A 26,219-nucleotide genomic window follows, 5' to 3' on the forward strand; every position below is an offset into this window, starting at 1 on the left:
AGCCAGGGGGAGGAAGGAAATAAACATGCATTTATTAGCTGCCTACAAGGCCATAGTAAAGGTCAAATATTATAATACCCAAAGCAATTTTGTGTGTATTAGACTTAAGAGACAGGAAGACTTAGATTCATACATATTTCTTACTCTGACCCACTCTAGCTGTGTTTCCATAGATAACTCACTCTGGATGGTACAGTAGATACTGCTTCTCGGCCTTCTGGCTAAGATCAAATGTGGATAGTACAGTAGAAAGACTACTGATTCTGGAGTCAGAGGTCCTGAGTGCTCATCTTATCTCTAACACTTACTACCTTTGTTATTTTGGGTGTCATAACCTCCCTGGGCCTTTGTTGCTTATTTATAACATGGGATTGGGGTGGGAGGGGAAGGTTAGATAGCCCACCAAGTCTCACGCTCTATGGTCCTATGAATCGTTCTGAGCTTAATTCTGTAAGACTACAAATTATATTTTTATTATATTTATATGTGTTGGTGGAAGGGGTTCTCATGCTGAGGAAATCACAAGTCCTTGGCCTTATTTACCGTATCATCCAAGTACTCTTTGCATTCCAGGTGGGGAGGGTACTTCAAAAACACCAAGATACTCACCATTGGAATGTAGATATTCTAATTAAGAAACAATGTGGGGACAGCTCGGTGGCGGCGCAGTGGATAAAGCACCGACCCTGGATTCAGGAGGACCTGAGTTCAAATCTAGCCTCAGATACTTGACACTTACTAGCTGTGTGAACCTGGGCAAGTCACTTTACCCCAATTGCCTCACGAAAAAAAAAGAGAGAGAAAGAAAGAAACAATGTGTAGCTCTTTCTGAAATGTTTCCTGGGGGGGGGGGAGGTCCAAAAAAGTAAATAATATACCATAAAATGGACTGAATGAAAATTTTATCACTTCTTGTTGGTGATCCTTCATTCTAAAAGAGGACCATGACAGATGCCATGACTTGCAATGAATTGGATTTAAGTGAGGAAGGGCTGTGCAAAGTCACCAGCCTCACTTCCTCCTCCAGAACCATCTGGGTCCAGTGGCAAGATATGTCATCAGGACGGCTGGAGATGGCCCCAGATGTTTAAGTCAACTGGGGTTAAGTGACTTGCTGAGGGTCACACAGCTACTAAGTGTCTGAGGTGAGATTTGAACTCAGGTCCTCTCAACTTCAGGGTCAGTGCTCTGTCCACTGTGCCACCTACCTTCCCCTGTTATCAATAGAATGCTGCTGAAAAAGAGAGGGGTAGAACAAATAGGGCTGCAGGAATAGGAACTTCAAGGTAATTGTCCCTCATTGCTTGGCTTTTACTGGGGTATTATATTCAGTTGGGGCCTTATAGGAGAACTATGAAGTTGGGAAGCATCCAGAAGAGAGCAATAAAAATGATTGAATACTTGGGAACAGACCAATGATAAAAGTCTAAAGCCACTATGTTTATGTGTTCTGAGGAAGAGAAGGCCTACTGGAAGTTTGAGAAGGAAGATTGTCTTACCCACTGTAAGCAACCTCCTTCTACTTTGCTGAAGACAGATTAAAAGGTAATAAATAGGTTTTAACCTCAGCATGAGAGATTTAGGTTAGACAACGAAACAAGCAACACTTTCTGATTTTAGAGTTCTGAAAAACAGGGATAAATTATTTAAGGGAACTGTGTACATTTCCTTTTTTCAAAACCTTAAAGAAAATGGGACTACTTTCTTGGATATTTTTATGTCAAGCAGAAGGGTGATAAACTAGATAATCTTAAGTTATCTTCTAGCCCTTTTGAATCCATTATTGGACCAACACTTGGCCCAACAAACATGACTTCTGAAAAAAAGGCCACATTATACATCCTAGGCTCTTGGAAGTTTCTGGATACAGCCCTTATTTCAGTTTCAAACAGGAAACTGTAGCTTATCTATAAAGTGTGTATGTGCTTATGTGTATGTGTCTATCTAGATGCATGCAGACGCCTTTCAGCACTGGGTATGTTTGGAGGTCAGGCAACATGATTAGTGGAGAAAGGATATATATACATCTATACATCTTTCTAAAAAATTGGTGCTTGCTACTTAACATTTCACAAGGGAACGATTCAACATTCATAGACTATAGAAAATGTCAAGCAATGCTTTGAAATCTGCCTATAACATGGAGAAGATATAGGTGTAACATGGCTTTAAAACTCATTGGTAAGTTGAAAGGCTTTTGATCCAAAAGGATCACAGTTCTACAATCTGAGTTTTTCCTGTAATAAATGATGACAACTATATTACTTCTCTTTAAAGAAATGTGCTGAGGAGCATTCTTTGCCCTGCTTTCGGTGCTGGTGAGACTATCGGATGTAGCAGAGGAAACTCAGAGGACTTTGGGGGGGGGTAAGTAAAAAAAAAAACTTTTCTTTCACAAATGGGGTTGTATTTGTTAATATTTTATACAGATTTTATTCTCTTCCTAGGATTTAAAAGAAATTAATCTATTTGCAAACTTTTTTTCATTCAGAAAATTAAATGAAAAAAAAAAACTTTCACCTATTTTTTTCCCTTCTGTCTTGGCAGCAAGTTAAAGTAGTGATCAACAAATAAATAGAGGGGAAAAAAAGTAGTATTCTTTCCTCTCTGAATAAAATATAAATAGAGAGAATCACAAATTTTTCAACTAGAAGCGATCTTAGAGATTATCTAGTCCATTCCCTTAATTTTGAAGATCTGCTTTTTGAAAAAATGAGAATAGACACTCTGTGTTTTAACTATTTGCATTTTATATTTGTGAGGGACATAGCTCAGTCTTATGGTTAAAGCAAGATCTTTGAGTATAGAACTCCTGTTTCAACCAAAGTTTTCTGCCATTTGTAATCTAACCAAATTTAGGGAACTCCTAACTTTTTTCTCCATGACCCTTTCTCTTTATGCACCACAACTAGTATGTGATTTTCCCCCCTCCGCTTATTTATATCTAGGATACCTACTTTTCTATCCTGAAGCTTTAAACCACTCACCAGGATTTGATCTTATAGCTCTGGTTTCTTTTTTTCAGAATATTTCCCCCCATTTAACTGCAGCACAAGTTCCAGTCTTATGCTCTGCTCCCTGCTCTCCCTCCCTCAACTTTTGCTCCCCAAAACCCTATTGTAATGAAGAGAAAATAAAAAGATTCACCACCATCCCCCTCAGAGTTCACTACCTCGAGTTACAGTTCTAACATTTCTCACTGTGCCCACCTAATATCAAGCATTTAACTTCAATACAACCACCTATAAGTATAGTCCTACATGAGTAAAGTACTTCCTGAGAAGTATAATAATGGCAAGAATTAATGTTTATGAAGTATTTTTGAGGTCCCTGAAATAGAAAGGCACTGTAACTAACCAAGTATTATTATCCCCTTTGCTCTGACTTAGTCCTAGAAGGCAACATTTTACTGCAATAATGGACTATTTTTATCATGTAAGGACTTTAGTTGCCTTCCTTTCAGCAGTTTCCCCAGCCAAGTGAGCTATGTTTTCTGCTTCTTTAAAGATCTAATGAAACAATAACCTATTTTCAAATGAAATCTCATGAGATGCTGGGCACTACATTTCCCTTCCCATGCCTTTGCACTGACTGTCGACCATTTTTGAAATGATCTCCCCTCTTCACTTCTACCTTCTAGTTTCCCTGATTTTCTGGAATATTGGCTCTCGATTCTAATCCTAACTTCTCCAGCATTCCCAACTAGTGCCTTTCCCCATTGAGAATACTTTCCATCTATTATGAATATATCTTGTAGGTATTTGGTTATTTTTATTTGTTTTCCCATTAGTGCATGAGTTCCTTGATGGTATGGAGTTGTGTGTGTGTGTGTGTGTGTGTGTGTGTGTGTGTGCGTGCGTGCGCGCCTTCCTATCCTCTGGGTTTAGAACCAATCAACTTAATAGTAAAATTCCTAGTGACTAAGTATTGAATATATCTGTAAAGTTAGCTATGTAAACCTTAAAGCAAAATCACTATAATCTTTTCGGTGTCAAAGAAGGAAATCTCTTTTGGAGTGAGAAGACAGGACAGGTTTATAAATAAAGAAGGGGGAAAGGGGGCTTCAGAAGGAAAACTGCAGTTGTTAAGGAAAGTAACTAAACTGTAAATCTCCTATCTCTACCCTCCAGACCACATCCTAACTGAATCCAACTGTGCCCCACCCTTGTACCCTCTAGCAGTACACACCTAGTCCAGTGAGTCTCTTTCTAGTCTTCCCCTTCACAACTAGCCATTCAGTTCATTTCCACTCCAAGGACCAATATGAAGAATCCATTTTCTGGGTTTTATTGTGACTGGGTAGGGAAAAAAGGGAGGACAGGACTCCCTCAAAGCAGGGACTACAGATTGATTCAAGAAACAAGGAGAAGTAGGAAATGTCAGGGAAGAAAAAGGACAGAGGGAAAAGCATGGGAAGAGTAAGTTGATAGGGAAAGTGCTTATTCCTGCCCCCCTTTTTTTTGGGGGGGGGAGACTTTCTGAGATGATTTGGGAGAATCACCATGACTGCAGACTCAAGAATAAGACCTAAGAGATTTAGACCACAAGAGCTAGAAAGGACTTGAAAGGTCTTCTAGTCTAGAGGTGTCAAACAGGCTGCCACATATGGTTCACAACCCCCTCCCCCACAATAGATTAAAAAGTAACTGGAGGGAAGCTAGGTGGCCCAGTGGATAGAGCACTGGCCCTGGAATCAGGAGGACCTGAGTTCAAATTTGGCCTCAGACACTTAACACTTACTAGCTGTGTGACCCTGGGCAAGTCACTTAACCCCAATTGCTTCACCAAAAAAAAAAAAGTAACTGGGAAATGTTTTTAAAAGAAATAAAATACAATGAAACCTAGGTAACATTACATTTTAAAAGTAATTAGTGGTCCTCATTTCAATTTCAGTCAATTAATCAACATTTATTAAGCATTATTAAGCACAGGGCAGCTAGGTGGCGCAGTGGATAGAGTGCCAGGCCCTGAATCAGGAAGACTCAGATGCTTACCCAGGACATGTCACTTAACCCTGTTTGTCTCAGTTTTGTCATTTGTAAAATGAGCTAGAGAAGGATATGGCAAATCATTTCAGTAAGTTTGCTAAGAAAACCCAAATGCGGTCATAAAGAGTAGGATATGACCAAAAAAATCACTAAATGACAACAAAATGCCAGACACAGTGCTAAACACTGGGAATACAAAAAGAAACAAAAGACAGTCCCTGCCCTCAAGGTGTTTACAATCTAATTGGGCAGACAACATGCAAACAAATGTGTGTGTACACACACATGTGTATATACATAGTATGTTATATATATTATGTATGTGAGGTGTGTGTGTGTGTGTGTGTGTGTGTGTGTGTGTGTGTGTGTGTGTAATATCAAGTCAGATAAGGATAAATAGAAAATAATCAACAGAGGGAAGACACTGGAATTAAGAGGGGCTGGGAAGCCTTCCTACAGAAATTGAGTTTGACACCACTGTTACAGTCCATTCCTCTCATTTGTCAGTCAATCAGTCAAGACACATTTATGAAGGTCCTAGTTGGACATTTAAACACAAGGGCATTTAAGTGTATAGCGGACTTTGAAGTCAGTCCTGCTCTTGACATATATTGGCTGTATGACCGTGGGTACATCATTTAATTTCTCAGTTTTCTACACGACTCTTTTTAGGCAACTTGTGTTGCAAAGCAGGTGCTGACTTGGTTGAGTTCATTCATATGGGAGTTCCCTTTACCAATGAAATCACGTTCCCTAGCCCTACTAGCCAAAAGGCACTGAAGATACAAAGACAAAAGGAAGGAAGGAAGGAAGGAAGGAAAAGAAAAAAAAAGAAAAGGAGACAAATAGAGGCTTCCAGTTTGGGTAACTAAGCTAAGAGACTACAACTTGTCCAAGGTTGCATAGTTGCAAAGCTTGGGACCTGAACCTAGTTCTTTCCCTTTACGATCACGCAATTCGCTAAGTGCAATATGTGCATTAAGGGTCTCAGAACGGAGACGAAAAGGGAAAGAACAGTGAGAGTTATTTTCATGAAATGGGCTCCTCAAGGGATTCTCCTTCACTGGGAAAACCCACTCTGAAGGCTTGAGACTTGCACAAAATGCTATACAACCGGCTTTCCCCCCGGGCTAGTATTAGGACAGAGAATGCGCAAGCAACTTCTCACCAGAGCCCCTCGGGCGGCCAAGACTGAGCGAGCACCTCCTCTCCCTTTCCCACATCTCCGCCCCCTTCTTTCCAGGCTCGCTTCCCACCACTCCCCCCAGGTTCTTCTCTTCGCCCTCCTCCTCTGCACAGGAGAAAACCCGGATAACTGGAATTCCCACGCACGAAAATGCTCCCAGGCTTCCCACGTCCCGTGCGCGGAGGTGAAGGTCCTGGAGGCTCGGGGCAGCTTTTTACTGCTAAGAGCGAAGGCTCTGCCCCCACGGAGGCGATTCTAGTAGAGGGATGTCCGGTCGTTCGGCGGTCAGCGCCTCGTACTCTCGGGGATGAGCTCACGTGGGGCGGGCGCTGGCCAGGTGCCCGCCCGAGCTCCACCCCCAGGCCCGGTATAAGAGCTCGGGTGGAGGCCCTTGCCTTAGTGACAGCCTCGGCAGCTGGGAGCCTCAGCTGAGGCCCCCAACAGGTTTTCGGAGCCTGCCTGCTCGTCACCCCTAGCCATAAGGCTATAGCTTTCCAACTTCAGCTACAGTGATAGCTAAGTTTGGAAAGAAAACAAAGAGAAATACCGGGTCGCCTCTCTCCCTTTTTTTTTAAACAAACAAAACAAAACATTTTTTAAAAAGTATTTTAGAGTATTGTTTTCGTTTTGTTTCCTTGCTTTTTGGTGGTGCTGTTACCAGTTATTTGCACTCCAGTCAACGACCAAAACAATAAAACGTCAGTAAGCAGCAGCAACAGCAGACGACAAAGAAAAATCAGCAAGTAGCTTCTGGCGTCATGACCCCTAAAAATGACCAGAACACTCGTGGAGGATGTTGTGGTGAGTGAGGGCATAACTAGTTCTGTTTCTTATATCCGTTAACCTAATCGGTGGTACGTCTGGGTAAGGTTGTGGGAAAATGTAGCTATTAGCTGCAAGGATTTTGGGTAGCAATCTTGCAATTTGGGGAGAAATGGGGAGCAGAGGAATTTATGGATTCCATAGTTTAAAAGTGAGCTAAGAGGGGTCAGTTGTGTCCAGTATAAACATGGTAGTGAGGCAGCCAGGAAGACCCAGTTTCAGCCTTTCTCTGACACGTACTGGCAGTGTGACCCTAGGCAAGTCGCTTAAGTTCTAAGTGTTCCAGGGAGCTCTTTAGGAACCAAAGTTGCAGAGAAGTTGCCCTGTGTGATAGAGGTACTTTCCCCACCTAAGAGTTCCTTATAGCAATAGAATCATGGATCTATTCCCTATCCCTGTGTATATACACTCTGGGTAAAAGGCAAAGGGAAGCATACTGAAGGGAGATCTGTCTTCATTTTATGCAAGTTCTGATGTTTTGCATGACTACTCATGCATAACTTATATTGAATTGCTTGAGTTCTTGAGGGGATGGGGAGGGAAGGAGGAAGAGAAGTGGGAACACAAAGTTTTTAAAAATTGATGTCAAAATTTGTTTTTACATGTAATTTGGAAAATAAAATTCATTTTATGCAAAATCTCAAGTGCTAGATGTACTCAAATAAAATGACTTCATAGTCAAGACAACAAGTTTATCGCTTATTTCAGGGACCTGCTGAGAATCATAGGACTGATTTCATGAAATGGCTTAATCAAAATCATTTTTAAGAGAAAGAAAATGGTGAAGACTTGAGAGATTTGGTAGTACAATTTATAAAGAATATCTTTTCATAAAGACTGAATACACCCTTTTCTACCTTTGTCTCCACTGCAGGATCCTTTAACAACTATGTTACCTCTGCAAAATTTCTTCTCTACCTTGGTCATTCTCTATCCACCTGGGTAAGTAAAAATGGAGTGTAGCCATTGCTACATAAGTTACACAATTTTCCTTTTCTTCTGACATGTGACCATTGAATTGACTTCCAATTGACTTGTGACTCTTAAAGAACTCAATCACTTAATAAGCATTTCTGGTTTTTACTAGCATTCTTAGCATCACATTTTCCCATAGTCGCTAGTAAATTCCAATTGATGTGTGTGATATCAGCTTTATATAGAATTACATTAAAATAGGATACTGGTGTCTGAAATGCAAAACCAAACTGACAGAAATCTTTGAGTCATTTAATATGTGGTATGTATGCTTCTTAATTTGGCATAAAGAGTAATGGCAATTCTCCCTTTTAGAAGAAGTGGAAAATTGCATGTAACTTTTTTAAAAACTATTTGAAAATGATTATTTATTTTGTGGAACTTTGCTTCCAGTATAGGCTCCCAAAGATTGTACAAAAGGCATACAGTGGTTGCCAGAATTAACAGTTATATATGCAAGTAATAGAATCAATGAGAATGAATATTTTGGAGGTTAAAAAAAAAGGCTGGTTGTATATGTTATTAGCTGTTAGCCATTTGTGAACCAAGCCAGTTTGTGATCCAATGAGCTAAGATGCTCAAACATCAAAAACTTTGTAGAAATTATGCCACTGATTTGCCATGTGTGCTACATGAAAATTATATGCCTTGCTTCTGTCATCAGCAAAATGAGAATAATTATATTGTCCAACTTCACAAGAAAGGTGTTGCCTCCTTTAAAAAATAAGCCAAGGGGGGCAGCTAGATTGAGAAGTCGATAAAGCCCTGGCCCTGGATTCAGGAGGACCCAAATTCAAATCCGATCTCAGAAACTTGACACTTACTAGCTGTGTGACCCTGGGCAAGTCACTTAACCCTCATTGCCCTGCCCCCCCCCAAAAAAAAATCCAAGTGCATTGTACTCATGCATCATGTTATATTAAAAATGAGATGAGAATTTTGAGAAAGAAGCTGAGGGTGATTTTTAGGATTTTTAAAAAAAATTCTAGTCTTATAATGATTCTCTTTGATTCTTTAATGAAGTGGGGAAAATCTTTGGCCTGTGTTTTCATGTAATATAATTTAATAGCTTATTTAATCTCTTTAACATCTACAGCAGTTTATTGGTAGCTGTTTTAAGAAGGCAGGCACCTGTCTCTTAAGTCAGGTTGGGCAGAGAAGAGTTGCTCTGCAAATAAACTGTAAACAAAGTGTGATTAGTGTGAGTTGGTTACAGTCCAAACAGCAGATATTCTTATATTCTCTGTCTGTCTTCCTCTCACTTTCTCTTGGGAAATTGCCCTTAGTAAAGTTAAACCTGTAGCTTGTTTTTCCATAACCAAATATAAGTCTAGGAGATCAATAAATGGCAGTAGAAACAGAGTATTTGTCATTCTCAGCTTATTCACAGGACTTAGCCCATGCAGTCAGAAGGTGCTTCATTTCCAAATATTTGCCAAGTTTAAGGTTTATTTCTTTGAGCTTTGGTTAATCGGTCTGCCACTCCAGCAGGATTTCTCAGTCACTTGAAAAATCACCCCTCCTCCCACAAAGTGATGACCAGTTAATATAATCCCAAAGCAACCCAGAAAAAGGGGAAATTAAATTTAAAATACACCAAAATTTAGTTTCTCCTCCCCCTCTCATTTTGAGGCAAAGAATATTAAGAGAATCTCAAATTCTATATTTTTCCTTCTAGTTTTAAATTCCAGAAAAATCATTTTCCATAAAGCATTTCATTCTACCATTTGTGAGAACTCTTAGGATAGAAAGATTGTCTTCCCCCGTGTTTGCTTAGATACACCTTAGAGGATAGGGTTGAATGCCTTTTTGTTTGATAGTGAGGACTAATAAACAAATATTTATTGAGAACACCTATTGTGTGCTAGTTACTGTGAGTGAAGCAAAGAACTGGCCTCTGCTCTCCAGTCACTTGTAATTCTGTTAGAGAGGCTTGATATTTGTGAAAAGATAATAGACAATAGATAAGGTAAAAAGATGAGGAAAAAAATTGATCATCTCAAAAGTCTCTTTGGGACAAGGGGAGAAAATTTTAAAGGAGAAGAGATCTAGTCATCTTTATTTCATCTCCACTTTTAATATCTGAAGTGGTCATTTACCCAGTTCATCAGAATTTGGTGTTCAGGAAGTCTGTGTCTGTGACTATAACTTGCTGTCTGTCCTACTTTCAATGTCAACAAATCTTTCTTAAACTCCTACTGTGTGCTGAGGAACATATAGACAGTATATGATCCCTGTCCTCCTGAAGTTCACAATCTAGAAGGAACATGTGACACATTCATAAACAACTATAATAGAGAATGGTACCCTTATGTAAAATATGGATTGTGTGAGGTTTGAGACAAGAAGAAGAATGCTGACTGGGAGGATACAGAGAAAAGCATTGTGGAAAAGATATCTGAACTAGGTTATAAAGGGTGAAGAGGATTTCCACCAGTTGAGATTGGAGTTTAATGGAGGGAGGAAAAGAGAAGACATTTCAGGTGTTGGGAAGCTTATCTCTCCAAACAAAGGCAGAAAGTGTTCTAATTCACATATGTGAACTAGAAATAAAAGGTTGCCACCATACTAACATTCATGTTAATGGTTTCATTTTAATAGAATACTTAAACTGCAAAAGATCATTTTGTCTAGCATTTCTCCCCTACTCTACCATTTAAGAAATAAAGACATTGAAGGTGAATGTGACTTGCTAAAGTCACAGATAGCTCAGTGGCATAAGTGGGTCTCAAACCTTCATATTATGACTCTAGTCCAGAGTTGTTGGTGTTTTTTTTTTTCTTGTAACAACATCGTACTGTATTGTATACAAATATCTACCATTATTGACTGGGATAATATGGAAACTGAGACTTCTTTTTGGAATACCTTCCTAAAAGCCTTACATCAGGGACTGCCTTTGATACTACTTTGCGATCACTGCCGTCCACTTCTTGGACTTCTGTTTAGATAGACTAGAATCTAAAATGTCTTCTAAGACTGACTCTTCTGGTTCTGTTGGAAGTTTAGGTAACTGGAACAATTGCCTTCCTTCCCCATCAAGGCTATAGCAGTGGTATGGGATAGGGGTTGGGGATGTGACAAGGTAGGGAGGGGAGGAAAGAACAAGAAGAAAAGCAAATTTGATAAAGCAGGATTCCCATTGGTGTAACTTCTCAAAATGAATCCAAAACCAAGTCTTTTGGATGAAGTATAAGAAACAAACAAAAATTAAAATTCTAATTCTTAATCTTCAGGTTAGGTAAGAAGAATTTCATTTGCTGATGAGCAATCTCATAATTTTTGCACTTGTCCTCACTTTTGTAGAGAGAATTACCTACTGGTTTAGATGTTAGAATAAAATCTTTCCATCTCTGTTCTCTATTCAAACATAGCTCAATCAATGGAATTTTTGCATATATGTATGTGTATTTGTGTTTGTATATAATGTTAACTATAAAAAACACATTACTGAAATGTAGTTTCTTTATACTATTCACTTTCAATGATTTTTGAAAGCCTGCTGTTTTAATTATAGCATGTTGTAATTTTTTAGCATAGCCAATTCTTGGTTAATTTTAAAGCAAAACAAACTTCCTATCTCAATTTCTCAAGTGAAACTCCCTCCCTCCCCTCCCCCATGTATTTTGCTTTATAAATTTGGTTTCCAAGAAACTTTACATGTTTTCACTATCAAATAATTCAGTACTATGATTAACTTCTCTTCAAAGTTCTGTTAAAGTCAGAGTAGAAATCCATTTCAGTAGGAGAGGATAAGATAATAAATCATTCTTGATGTTTTGTTCACCTTTGCTAATTTCTCTATAATCTGTCCTTAGCATTTTCACATCTAAGATTCAATTAGTATGATTTTTTTTGAAAATGAAAAAATATCATAGCTTGAGACCTCTGCTCAGACCTGGGTGTATGTTACTTTTTAAAAAATTTTTGGGCTAAATAAGCATTGGGGTATGGTATAGACGTAAGTTTATTATAAAGGATTTCTAACACAGCAGATCTTAATTTTGATGAGTCCTGTCATTTGTTACTTTGGTTTTATTTTAATTTTATCTTTTTGATGTTCTAAGAAACTTAAGTATTTTTTTTTTTTGGTGAGGCAGTTAGGGTTAAGTGACTTGCCCAGGATCACACAGCTAGTAAGTGTCAAGGGTCTGAGGCCGTATTTGAACTCAGGTCCTCCTGAATCCAGAGCCAGTGCTCTATCCACTGTGCCACCTAGCTGCCCCTACTTAAGTATTTTTATCAGTTTATTAGGAGTATGCTAATATGTCTTCAGAGTAGATAAGACCTGTATCAATTCATCTACTATTCCATCTCTGACAATATTTAGGTATATGTTGTGAAAGATCATGTTTGTTTTCCCTAACCTCTGAGCTTAATATAAAAAATATCTCAAAAGATCCTAGATCCCTTGAATAATCCATTCCATTCCTGGATCAATCATCTATAAATTTATCTAAATTCTTCTTCAGAATCTATTTTCAATTTATACTGTCTCATGTGCATTTGAATTGCATGGGCATTTTACCTACTCAGTTGTAGGGATCAGTGCTTTAAAAAATAAAATTCTCATCTCTTGAATGTTTTATCATTTATTCTTCAACAAGCATTTATTACTAAAAGAGTAGGAGTGTTTTAAAAGCTCTCATGCATGAAATATACATTTGTGTATAAACTTAAGCCTTTCACTGACTTTGTCCATTTAATATCAAAATTGGCACTTTGTTAAATCATATCTTTCTGCATCTAGCTGCTTTTCCTGTTAAGTATTTTTTTCCTTTGTAAAAGTACCACCAGGAATAAATCATATAATAGAATCTTAGAATTGAGAAGGACTTTAACATCATCAAGCACAACCCTTTAATCTTACAGATGAGGAAACTGGCCTTTTCCTGACTGATGCTGGTTCATTGCACCCTTAAAAAAACCCCAAACCTAGTGCCCACTATGTGCAACTCACTGTCGAGCATACACTGGTGGATGTGTACTAAGTTTCAATAAAACAATATTCCCTTTTCCAATTTAACTATACTTGTGCAGCAGCATGGTTATACTATTTGACCAAGGGTGTGTCTGATTTTTATGCAAGACTGCTTTAGTTCTTCCTAGATAAGTTTTGATGCATCAAAAAATGTAATGCCACTAAATTGCCCAATGGAAATAAGGGGTGGGGTGAGGGGAAACAGCTGCTGATTAAGTCTATCCTTTTCTTTAGACTATAAGTGAGTGTGGTTTTTCTTTCAGTGCCCAAGGCTTTCATTGTGAACTCAACTATTGGGGGTACAATGCCTTCTGTGTTATATCAGAGTTGCCAAATTTAACTCTTGACCATTGTGCTATCTAGTAACTGTTGACATTGGGAGACAAGAATGTGTGTCAGAAGAGTTGATTTTTTTTTTGGTGAGTCCTTCCCCAGTTCCCTACCCACCCACTTCTGCCCCTAACTCACAAGTGCCTTCCCATTAGGATTAGCTTTCATTTCCATTTTATATATATATATATATACACACACACACACACACACACACACACATACACATATATATACATATATATGTATACACACACACACACACACACACATACACACACTACTCCTTCCTCATTTCTGTTTTCTGACTTCCTTCAAGTATCCACTAAAATCCCATCTTCTACAGGGTCTTTCCCAAGCCCCTTTAATTGTAGTGCCTTCCCTCTTTTAATTATTTTCTATTTATCCTGTATATAGCTTGCTTGTACTTAGTTGCATGAATGTTGTATCCCTCATTAGATTGTAAGCTCCTTGAGAGAAGGGACTATCTTTTGTCTTTCTTTGTATCTGCTTCTATCTCGTCTACAGTGATATGTAAGTAAGTAATGTCTTACTTGGGATCCTCAGCTGGAAGGGTTCTTCCAAAAAGAAAATAGCTTTTAGTGTTTAATTGTCTAGAAAATGAAAATACTAATGAACTCTTCTATTTCCTTCCATTTTTTTTATTCAAGGGAGATCGGATGTGGCATTTTGCAGTATCTCTTTTTCTAGTTGAGCTCTATGGAAACAGCCTGCTCTTAACTGCTGTCTATGGACTTGTGGTGGCAGGCTCTGTTCTGATCCTGGGAGCCATCATTGGAGATTGGGTAGATAAGAATCCAAGGCTTAAAGGTTGGTAGTTTTTTAAACTAGTCCTCTTCAATTCAATTGGACAGACATTTGTCTGATCCATATTTAAAAGGTTGGGGCGGGAGGAGAAGAAAGAGACGGTAAGTAAATCATCTAATTTGTGATGAGAAATATGTCAGGAAAAGAGCTATCCTTTCCTTTTTCAAAGTGTTCAACAATTCCTTTTGCAGTACCCATTGTGATCAAATTAGAGGGCAGTTGAGTAGATGAATCACTTCAGCCCACCAAATATTTATTAAGTACCTACCTTGATGCCCTTGATGACAGCATTTTCTGCTGGAGGTGGAGGGCCTAGATCCTGGACTATGTAGGAATGCCTGTTACATTTGTGCTCAGAGAAATAAAGAACTTTTAAAAATACCTATAGCTCTTGATAAAGTCCAAATGTTAATAATTAACATCAAGTGACATTTTTCTGAGAACAATGTTAAACATTAAAAGCTGGCATAAGTCTGGCTTGATTTCTCTTGGAAATGCAATGGAATCTCTTTAAATAAGACTACTACTAGGACAAAGAATGTACAACTACCTGAGAGGCAAACTATGCTTAAATGGTTCTTTCATATAGTGGGGTTTTGGAGAATTTGAAATCTAAAAGTCCCTTATCAGTGCAAGGTTTCATATCTGTATATATAGAATAACAGGCCATGTTATGTTGGAATGTTATTTTCATTAAATATTGTTGCTTCTTACATACTTTTCTCCAAAATGCACAATTAGAGAAACCAGTTCCACACAGCCAAGGAATCAGTCAAAGGATTGAACAATTTCAATTGTCTACTGACTCATGGCAGTGTAGATGGCCAAAGCAGATAATTCAGGCAAAAATTTCCTGAATTACCCACTTAATTGTAACCCAGAAGGCCTGACAAGATTGTTAGAGGTCCTAGGGAAATGTAAAGTTAACTTTAACTTCTCTGGTCTCCAAACCAGCTCCCTGAAGGAAAGTTCTGTGTTCTAATTTTTTTCCTAGTTATTTTGAATGTTCCAAGGTAGGGAGAGCATGCTTATTTTTTGGTTAGCTCATAATTTCAACACTGGTGAGCTTTTTGTAGCAATTTTAAAATTGAGGAACAGGGTAAAGAAGGTTTTTAAAGTTTTTTTTTTTTACTTATATATAAAACAATATATTATTTTAGGAATACTTTCAGAGATGAAAGAAGATTATACCTTCACAATAGCCTTGCAAGGTGTGCAGAGCAGGCATTCTCTCCATTCCTCAGATGAAAATCCTGAGGAACAGAAAGATTAAGGGAGTTGCCTAAGGTCACATAAGTAGCAAGGGGAAAATTTGGGACTTCCATTAGGTTGTAAGCTCCTCCAGAGCAAGGATTGTCTTATCCTTCTTTTTGTATTCTTAGCACTTAGCACAGTGCCAGGCACATAGTAGGCACTTAATAAATATTGATTGATTGATTGATTGAAATGTTTATTGATTGCCTTGAACCTAGGTTTTCTGACTCTAATTCTAGACTTCTAAGACTCTCTAAGTCTAGACTAATCCTGGGTTCCTAATTCTACCATTACCTGTTCTACGCTTCACTATAGGAATTCTAAAATTTTCTGAGGAGAAGGTAACTAATGGTTTAGTAGCAATGATACGTTTTATGGTGATAAAAGCATAAACTCTTCTGTATTCTTGGCAGACTTCTCTACTACTTTGTTTTGTAGGTTTCAATGGACAGTGTAGGAGATTACTTAGTTCTATTTGTAGTATAAACAATTTCATATTATCTGAGCTATGGATCTCAAGCAAGATCTGACATTTAAGCAAGAATTAAGAGCTGGGTCATTTCTTTGTAATAGTAACAGTGGGGACTTTATTCCTTCTTGAATCAGGGTAGTTAAAAAAACCAAACCAAAACAAAAAAACCCAAACAAAATAAACAATTTCTTGCATGATACTTAAGGAATTGGTCATTATGAGTGATCATAGTCACTTGTGTTGGGTAGACCTTATTTTGTGTATAAGTTATTCTTGTTTGACTTAGAGTATCTTTGGGGGAGGTATAGGGAAGAGCTGAGACAGAATTTAATTCAGTGAATCAGCAGAATTGTTTAAAATTTATTTTTAGCAGTTATTTTTTGTGTGTATATAGGTGTATGCTACTTACCCCACTTAAAGTAATTCTAACATGGAAGTGAAAGTGGGCATTGTCTCACTCAATATTTTTGTGTATAATAAGTAATTTTTTTTCTCCCTTGACATAGTGGCCCAGACTTCTTTGATTGTACAGAATGTCTCAGTCATCATGTGTGGTGTCATCCTAATGATGGTTTTCTTACATAAAACTGATCTTCTGACCATGTACGATGGATGGGTTCTTGTAAGTCCTCAATTAAATACTGTAATGAAAAGATATTAATAGGTGGTAGTAATTAAAGATTGAAGCATGGTTTCTTCTTTTAATTCAGTTTCAGCACATTGTGATTAACTTGAGATCTGTCTGTTGTTTATGATGAACTATATTGGGATTGGGATTAACCAGTACTACAACCCTTAGACACACATGATATGATGACTTGGGGACTGAATTAAACAATTTCTCAAGGGCCCTTGACCCTGTGATTCTATGGTGGTGGCTCCATTGAGAAAAGAGGAATGAAGTACTATGAAGAACAGAGAGCTTAATGTCACTTAATGAAATTGGGCCATGAGGAAAGAGCAGATATCCTATATGTTGAGGAAACCAAAGCAGACAATTTAAATAGCTTGCCCAGGATCACACAGCTAGTAAATATCTGAAGCCAAATTTGATCTCAGTCCTGCAGATTCCAGAACCACAGCCCTATTGACTGAGTGGCCTTGTTGCCTCAACTACATTTAGAGCAGCCACACTCCACAAACATGTTGTTGGCCATTTTGCCTTAAATTGTCTTCATTAATATTTCAACATTTACTTAGTTTCTGTAAAACAAATTACCCAAGATGAAGAAAATACATTTCTAACCTTAGGGAACATCTGACTAACTCATTTTACTAATGTGTATTGAAAATGAAAGGATTTCTTTCAAATGAAGGTTAAAATTTGTATCAATTATGTTACCAAAGAATAATGTGTAAAATTATTGTGAAAGAAATTCTTTAGAATCAGAATTTTAACCCTGATTTTTCCCTCTTTCTGATTCTTTAGACTTCCTGTTATATCCTGATCATCACTATTGCAAATATTGCAAATTTGGCCAGCACTGCAACTGGGATCACAATTCAGAGGGACTGGATTGTTGTTGTTTCAGGAGGTGACAGAAGCAAATTAGCAGGTAAAATGTAGTAGCCTTTGTTTTCTTTTCTTTTCTTTCTCCCTTTCTCTCTTTTAACTGGCTAGGTTATTTAAGGAAATATACTTAAGTCAATGTTGACAAGGGAGTTTTTTTTTTTTTTATCTTCCAGAAACTCTCTAACAATAATAGTTGGAAAGCACAGTACTTCTGTAGTCACACTCCTAATATCAGAACCCAAATGACAATAACAAAATTGGCTTGCATAATGATAAATTCACAAACAATTCTTAATATTATATTTAAAATGAGAAGAGAGAGAGGGACATATCTTTTTTTACTGTCTTGATTTTGTTGATTCGGTTTTTTTTCTCGTTACTAAGAATTAGTGGTCGGGGCAGCTAGGTGGCACAGTGGATAGAGCACCAGCTCCTGAGTCAGTAGGGCCTGAGTTCAAATCTGGCCTCAGACACTTGACACTTACTAGCTGTGTGACCCTGGGCAAGTCACTTAACCCCAATTGCCTCACCAAAAAAAAAAAAAAGAAAAAAAGAATTAGTGGTCAGCTGATTGCTGTCCTCAAAGCCAAGAAGACATGGCTTTAATTGCTCATCCAAGCCCTCCTAGTTGTTGTGACTAAGCCCCTTGACCTTTCATTGCTCTACATCAGTGGTGTCAAACTCAAATAGAAATTGAATCACTATTTTTGCAGGCTGCAAATTGGCTTGAAAATGAAATCTTAACCTTATCTATGTTCTGTTTTTCTGTTTTCTTTATTTTTCTTTATTTTGGTAATTTTCCCCAATTATATTTTTATCTGTTTCTGGTGGTACAGGAAGTGTTATGGGTGGCCTGCAGCCCACCTGAGTATTTGACCTCTCTCCTCTAAACAACTCTTTCAAAGAAATGTAGGCCAATACTTAAAAGAACTAAGAAGACTTAAAAAGAATCATTGTAGAGAAAAGTGAGACTGAGGCTTAGAGTCACCCATCCCACTTGGATCAGGAAAAACTTTCTGGAAGATTTTAGTTTTGAATAGGTTTTTGCAGGAGGAAATAAGCTGGTATGGAAAATTCAAGGATACAGAAATCAAGACCACACAAGTTGTTGGCATAGCCATTTGCTGAGCAACACTGCTCCAGAGGACATACAGCAAATTCACATGAATTCATAACAATAGATGAGACACTAAAAGAGGAACCAAAGTTAGTGAAATACTTTAAAGGCTAAAAGGAGAGTTTGGATTTGATGCAGTAGGGAGCTACTGCAGTTTCTTGAATAAGAGAGTATAGTAGCAGAATAATAACTTGAATGGTAATGCCACAGTGCCTTTAGGTACCTGGATGAACTTATCAAAAATTTAGTGCAGGAGAATGCAGTTCAGAAGACTTTTACCTGTGTACTACCTGGAGGTAAAGTAATGATTCTAATTTTCTCATTAACCTTTCTTCTTGTGACCAGATATTAATACTTAGCATATCATATCTATTTTACATATTGAACTCTGAGATAAGCCCTAGCCCTCCTGGAATGCAGGCACCTAATAGGTATGACTCATTCTGAGCTTTTTTTTTTACCCTCTTAAAGTCCCCATCATATTGATTTTTCTTTTTATATTTTTGTGTAGGCTATTTCCTTTTAGGCATGAATAATTTTTTAAATGCTTAAATGATTAGCTATTGCATGCCCAACTTCTAAAAATAGCTGATCATTAGTGCGTCTTTTTTAGGGGGTCTTTGTATATATATATATATATATATATATATATATATATATATATATATATATATATACACATGTACATTTTTCATGTCTCTTAAAATGGTAAAAACATCTGTAAATAAGTTGAAGAAAAAAATGTTTTAAATTTGTTTTCATGTAAATTGATTTCTTAGCTGAAATTTTGGCATATTTTATTTTCCCTCCTACTTTTCCAAAGCATAGTTTAAAAGGGTTTCTTCCTTACCTATCCTGTTTATTCTAGAATCAATCTAATAATCTAGTTTTTGTCTACTATAGTTAGTTAAAAATAATTTCACATTCAAAAGTAGCTTGTACTATATGCTATTCAAATGAACTCTTGCTGTTTAAAACTTTAATTTTACTTCTCTTTCCCTTGAATTATAGTTAGTTACTTAGTTTCATTAGTTAGTTATTATAAATATAACACAAACCTCCAAAAATGAAATTTGGAATGCTAATTGATAAAACTATTTTTTTCTATTTGAAAGTATATACAAATTTGGTACATTTACTAGCTGTGCAGGAAACAATCAGCACACAATAGTAATGAATCTGAAAATTGTTTATAGCTACAAAATGAAACAGAGAATTCATATGACTATCTATTGAATTAAAATTAGTCACACTTATCTTGATCTTTCAGGTAAAAGAGTTTTTTTTTTTACCCAAATTATAGTTATTTGTTTTAATTTGACACTTCTTTCCTTTCCATGTAGGTTTTATTTACACATAAAAAGTATAAGAGATGGAAATCTCAATTCAACATGCATTTATTGAGACTATTATGTTTCAGGCAATTAAGTCATTGCAAAAATAGCCTCATTTAAAAATCAATGTTAGCCTTAATTCTCTAGGGAAACTAGGAAACATGTCAAAGTTCTTCTGTTATCAATAGACATTGTATATTCACCAGTCTAATGGGACCAACTAAGAAGGTAATTGACTACCGGAAGTAATTATAAAAAATATTAAAGGCAGTTTTTTCTAACGATGTGTTTTGTAGTCACATAATGCCTTTCTGTCAAGGCATTTTTGAATAGCACACAGGATTTTGTTAATTCTCTGAAATGTAGGAAATGACAAGACAGGTAGATTTCAGGCCTAGGTTTTCTTTCACATAGAATGGCTTTTTTTAATGAAATAGAATCTTTCAGTTTTGAAATATAGCAAACTTATGTATTTCCAAGTATACAAAAAATTTTGAGACTTATTATATTTTTGCCAAAATAACACAAAGACACTTTTTTAAAAAAAGCTTTGTGAGATTAGGTTTATGTCTTGATATTATAAATATGACTTTTTCTATTTCTCTCATAGATTTTTTTTACAAATGTCTATTATTAAATGATTTTCCCCACAGATATGAATGCTACCATACGAAGAATTGACCAGTTAACTAATATTCTGGCACCCATGGCTGTTGGTCAGATAATGACATTCGGTTCTCCTGTGATTGGCTGTGGGTTCATTTCTGGATGGAATTTGGTATCCATGTGTGTGGAGTATTACTTACTCTGGAAAGTTTACCAGAAAACTCCAGCTCTAGCTTTGAAAGCTTCTCCAAAAGCAGATGAAACAGAACTGAAACAACTGAATTTACAGAAAGGTATTCTCAAAAAAGATGATCAGGGGCGTAGCTAGGTGGTACAGTGGATAAAGCAACAGCCCTGGATTCAGGAGGACCTGAGTTCAAATCTGGCCTCAGACACTTACTAACTGTGTGACCCTGGGCAAGTCATTTAACCCTCATTGTCCCCCCCCCCAAAAAAAAGATCAAACCTCATATACTGATAGTCAAACCAAATGATTTTGCAAGCATTTAAGGCCCTGAAAGAAGTAGTTTGTTGTAGTAGGTAGAGAGCTGGGTCATAAAACTAGGAAATCCTGCATCTGAGTTCCCATATATGACCCATGCTAGCTGAGTGACAGGCAAGTCTCTTAACTTCTCAATGTCCTAGGAAGTTTTGTAAGACCATAGGAGAAGGTGCAGACCTGCTTTAGTAGAGGGAGTTTCCTTGCCCAGGAATTCTTTATCTCCTATCAAGGGCCCAACCCTACATTTGACCCTTGAGGTTAAAAAATAAAGCTTCCTAATTAATAAGAAAAAACCCAGGCTTTCTTTAATCCATGTGGGTCTTGTCAGTCATAGCTACCTCTTTACTACCTGGTGGGGCTGCTAAGGAAAGGAGGCTTGATGTAGCTGACCCATTGGGAAGCATATGAGGTATAGGAGTTAAGGAGGAGTTATAGGGAAGTTGACATAAGAACAGACAGAATGAGATGAAGAGGTGATAAAAGAGGGCTTTCATGAAAATCAGTCAGCTAATAAACATTTTTAGGCACTTCTGTGTTGAGGTACTGTACTAAATACTGATGATGTAGAGAAAGGCAAAAGACAGTGTCTGCCCTCAAGGATATTACTTTCTAATGAGGGAGACAGCACGTAAAAAGAAAAAGGAAAGAAGGAACAAATGTGGTCATTATAGAAAGGATGTCATTAAAATGTGGGTGGGGCAGTTTTGTTTTGTTTTGTTTTTAGAAAATTCTCCAGAAGTTCATACTATGTGAGTTGCTTTTTGACCAGAATACTCAATTATCACTGAAGTAAATTATTTATTCAAATAAAATCATAAAAGAACATAAATAATAAAAATTATTATTATAATAAAAGAACACATTGTCAAGTGTTGGGGAAATAGAAGAAAAACTCTAAGGTTTTTATGTGTAGTTATAAGGTAACTGCTGAATGGCTTGTGTTGTTCTCATAAATTAAATGCTTAAGGATCAATGCTTTTTTTAATTTATTAACAGATATTGAGTCAAAAGCTCAGGAGGGATCCCATTTGATGGGTGAAAAAGATCCCAAGAAGTATGAATTTGAAAACGAAAAAGAGCCTGGCTGTGCTTCCCAGATAGCAGAACCTTTCCGTACTTTCCGTGAGGGATGGATCTCATACTACAACCAACCAGTGTTTCTTGCTGGCATGGGTCTGTCTTTCCTCTATATGACTGTCCTGGGCTTTGACTGTATCACAACTGGCTATGCCTACACTCAGGGTCTGAGTGGCTCAGTGCTTAGTCTTCTCATGGCAGCCTCAGCCATCACTGGTATCATGGGAACAGTGGCTTTTACCAGACTAAGAGAGAAGTGTGGCCTGGTAAGAACAGGTGTAATCTCTGGAATAGCCCAGATAGCCTGTTTGACCCTCTGTGTGGTCTCTGTTTTCATGCCTGGAAGCCCTTTGGATTTATCAGTTTCTCCCTTTGAAGACATCCGTACTAGATTTATTCAAAGTAAGGAATTGTCCTCAATAGTACCTACAGATGCACCTGAAACTCTCTTCACAACTGGAATGTACAACTTACTAAATGAGTCTTATCCTACCAAGGAATACACAGAAATAAGTTCAAAGCCTGTACCTTTAATCTCTGTCAGTCTGCTGTTTGCAGGGGTCATTGCTGCTAGAATTGGTAAGAAAGTTGTTGTTTTTTTTTAAAAAAATTTCAGTCATGTAAGGGATAAAAAAGAATATTTGCTCCTTTGAGTATAGTATACTTAGGTATTATTACACATAACCAAAGACTTAGGATTTAAGGATATTTCTAAATATTCTTAATTGTGATATCTTAATTTTGATACCTTAATTCAGGTAGCAACAAATTTATTAAAAAACTAATATTTATAAGTCCTTTCTCTACCTCTAGCATTCCTTATCTCATTCCATTGGAATTAATTCCTTAAGAGAGCTTAATGATTGGCTAAGGGGAGTAGGCTGTTGATGGCTTCATTACACTTTTATTTGGTAATTCAGAACTTCCATTACTGTACCACACAAGTCACAGATTTTTTTTTAAACTTAGAGTTTGGTCACAGTATAGGTTCATGAGAATAAGGCAGTGTTTTGGACGTTATTCAGAAAAAAAGAATAGATGAGAATAGCTATCTTTTTTTTTGTCTTTATTGTTTGTTTTATTTTGTTTTGGGTAGATGTAAAAGGAAGTATTAGTTCACAACATAAGAAGTACTTACAGAGAAAATTTAAGTAATAATTAATAGAGTGCTAGTGTATTACTCCTGGACTTATTCCTTGAAATGAAATTGCATTCATCTTGTGGCATGAAATGAATGCACTAATTTATCAGACATATCAGTATTCAGCTAAGACAGATTTATTTTAAAGAATCAAGCATAGAGATAGAGTTTACTAATTATGTTGTAAAGAGAATAGCCCTTTATCATGAATATGTAAGGACCATTTATTTCATTCTTTTAAAATGATGTTATTTCTAGTAATGTTTACAGTATATCACAGATTGGATTTCAAAGACTTCCTTCCATGCTGTATATTATACTTGATAGATCAATGGCAGAATAAAGTTGTGTTGGCACTTCGTTCTTCTTAAACACTTATCATTTGAGTCGTTTTGAATAACTTAAGGAATTAAATCATTATTAAATCCCATGGTAGGTCTCTATGGGGAATAGTAACAATGGATTTGGAATTGGAAAGGAGCATAGATCATTTAATCCTCCACTCTCATTTTATAAATAAGGAAACAGGCTCTTCCTACCACACCATATGAGATTAATTGGTATCAGATCAAAGAATCTAGGCATGTATCCTAACTCTTCAACCTGAGTGGTCTTGGGCAAGTCCTTAAACATCTCTGGGAACTTTTATGGAGCAACAATGAAGGGGCTGGCTCCAGTGACCTTTGACTTCCTTTCTAGGTCCAAATCCATGATCCTCTAAGAAATACTCAATTTATATGACATTTTAAAACTTTGAAAGTGGTAAGAGCATTCTTATCCCCATCTTTTACATATGAATAAACTGAAGTCATCAGACATTTAAATCTTTATTGTACAAATTTGTACAAATATAATAGGATATTATTTTGGATATTTGAAAATGTGATCATGAATCAAATATGAAAAAATGAAATAATTTTCTATCTTTTTTTTGTTACTGTCATTACAGGTCTTTGGGCCTTTGATTTGACTGTGACACAGTTACTACAAGAAAATGTAATAGAGTCGGAACGAGGCATTATAAATGGTGTACAGAACTCTATGAACTATCTTCTAGATCTTGTACATTTCATCATGGTCATCTTGGCTCCCAATCCTGAAGCTTTTGGTTTACTTGTGTTGATTTCAGTCTCTTTTGTGGTAATGGGCCACATGATGTATTTCCGATATGCCCAGAAAACACTTGGGAATCAGCTCTTTCTTTGTTGTCCTGATACAAAAACAGTCTCCGATGAAGCAGAAAGTAATGTGTCTGTTGTGTAACACAGTTAATTGTTGCTATCCCTGTTATTGAATTGTAGCATTAGTCCTTACTTTAGGGCAGCACTAAATGGTCAACATGTTTCTTTTGAGTTTATGACAGTTATACCTTAAGGGGTAAGCTTCAAAGAAACTAAAAATATGTACATACAAATTAAGGAGTCCCCTTCATATCTAGGGATTAATTGACCAGGAAAAATACCCCACCAACTGAAATATGGGGAATATATTGGTGATGCCGATGTTCCTCTTTTGCCCTACAGGTAGAGAGAACTTAGAATGGAAAAGCGACATGTATGCTTTAATATGATTGCTCTTCGATATATGTCCATTGTCCATCTATATGCTCTAGAATTCAGATGCATTGCTTGCCCCCTAAAATGGTAGTTGTACTCATTCTTTCTGAGTAAGACTAGCCTCATGTTCCTTATATCCTGTCCCCATCATTTAAATATACTTCTTAAAATAATTTCTCTTCCAGCCATGAAAAGTGGAGTGTGTTAACCTGGTCTCAGTATTATCCTATTGCTGGTGAGGGTTTGAGAGAGACCTGGAAAGTTTTGATACTCAACTAGTACTTTCTTGCCATGGATATTTTGGTTGAACATGGGGGAGCACATTTATTTTTATTATTACCACTTGGTATAGAATAGAGCAAAATATATTACACATATGTAGCACTTCATATAACAAACTAGCATATAAACTGCAGATGTAGTTATAACATAGCATTATAACCATCTTTACATAAAGATGCAAGACATGCTGAAAGTAGTCTTCATATGGCAATAGCTGGATTATATAAACTAGGAGCTAGAAATGAACATGAGAGGGACATATCTGAATTTTACTCCTGCCACTGAATTAAATCAACTCTATAATCTTGGATTATGAGAGTCTTAAACCTGGTGAGTTCAATGGAAAGTGTGAAGAGTAAACTGGCCAGTTTTTTTTTTTTAATAAACCATCTGACTTGCTTTAAAGCAAACTTTTGGTAAAGTAATTGTATCTATAACCTTTTGTGGCCAGAAACTATTTTAAAATAGTTGTATAGTAAGAATGGTTTCATAAATGTGTTCTATCTAAATGTCTTTAGAAAAAAAATAAAGGACTTTTGCAATTTGCTTTCTAAGATTTACCAGTCATTATTGAGTTTGCCAGCACCAAGTTGGTACTTTGGCATTAGCCGTTGATGCACTTTCATGGAGACTGCAATATGTTGCTATGAGCACTTTCTTCTTTGTGTGTGTGTGTGTTAATGTTTAATCTTTTCCTTCTTTCTTTTTCATTTTTCCTACAATATGACCATGTGATTTACTTTGTTGTAAAAAAAAAATCTTTGTAATAAATATTTCTATATAAAATGTTTCCAAAATGCTTTTCCTTAAGCACTTTGATGGGGTATTTGCCATAACCTTGTTTCAACAGATTTTTCACAGAAGGAACTTTTAAAGCTACAATTTTGTAATAAGACAACTTTAGTGGGATGGTTCTGTTTTCACCCTCTTTATGTTCATGTGCATGGACATACAAAGGTCACCCAGACAAACTTCGATGGAGCCTAGGTCACGAGGAAATGGTTGATTGTCCAGGCTAGTGTGATACAGCTCAGAGGGTATGATTTTTTGGCATCATCCACTAGTGAGTGACATAAGAATTTTGCTTCATATTTTACTAAAGAATTTGAGGCCATTTGCCAAAAACTTCTTCCTATTACTTCCTCCTTGTGTCACTCAAATGCCTCCTGCCACTATCTCTTCACCCTTCTTCATGAAGTAGCCTTTTTTTTTTTTTTTTTTTTTTTTTTTACCAAGGCAAACCTCTCTACATGCA

General features: G+C 36.8%; 1 protein-coding gene across 1 annotated transcript; it reads left to right on the forward strand.

Moving 5' to 3' along the window:
- The first annotated feature begins 1,978 nt into the window (after positions 1 to 1,978).
- Positions 1,979 to 25,754, forward strand: SLC40A1 (solute carrier family 40 member 1). Its single transcript, XM_043994700.1, has 10 exons — positions 1,979 to 2,181; positions 2,278 to 2,367; positions 6,836 to 6,975; positions 7,871 to 7,938; positions 13,954 to 14,113; positions 16,343 to 16,458; positions 17,266 to 17,392; positions 20,454 to 20,699; positions 21,905 to 22,564; positions 24,076 to 25,754. The coding sequence occupies exons 3-10, from the start codon at positions 6,933 to 6,935 to the stop codon at positions 24,387 to 24,389; spliced, it is 1,734 nt and encodes a 577-aa protein (XP_043850635.1). The 5' UTR covers positions 1,979 to 2,181; positions 2,278 to 2,367; positions 6,836 to 6,932; the 3' UTR covers positions 24,390 to 25,754.
- The last annotated feature ends 465 nt before the right edge of the window (positions 25,755 to 26,219 follow it).

Source organism: Dromiciops gliroides, chromosome 3 (genome assembly GCF_019393635.1).
Source record: "Dromiciops gliroides isolate mDroGli1 chromosome 3, mDroGli1.pri, whole genome shotgun sequence".
Classification (NCBI taxonomy): domain Eukaryota; kingdom Metazoa; phylum Chordata; class Mammalia; order Microbiotheria; family Microbiotheriidae; genus Dromiciops; species Dromiciops gliroides.

Bases quoted from the DNA above. Each gene is read 5' to 3' on its own strand.
- SLC40A1 (XM_043994700.1), top strand. From the start codon at position 6,933: ATGACCCCTAAAAATGACCAGAACACTCGTGGAGGATGTTGTG. The intron at 7,939-13,953 runs GTAAGTAAAAAT...TTTTTATTCAAG, and splicing joins GTCATTCTCTATCCACCTGG to GGAGATCGGATGTGGCATTT. The intron at 16,459-17,265 runs GTAAGTCCTCAA...CTGATTCTTTAG, and splicing joins TGTACGATGGATGGGTTCTT to ACTTCCTGTTATATCCTGAT.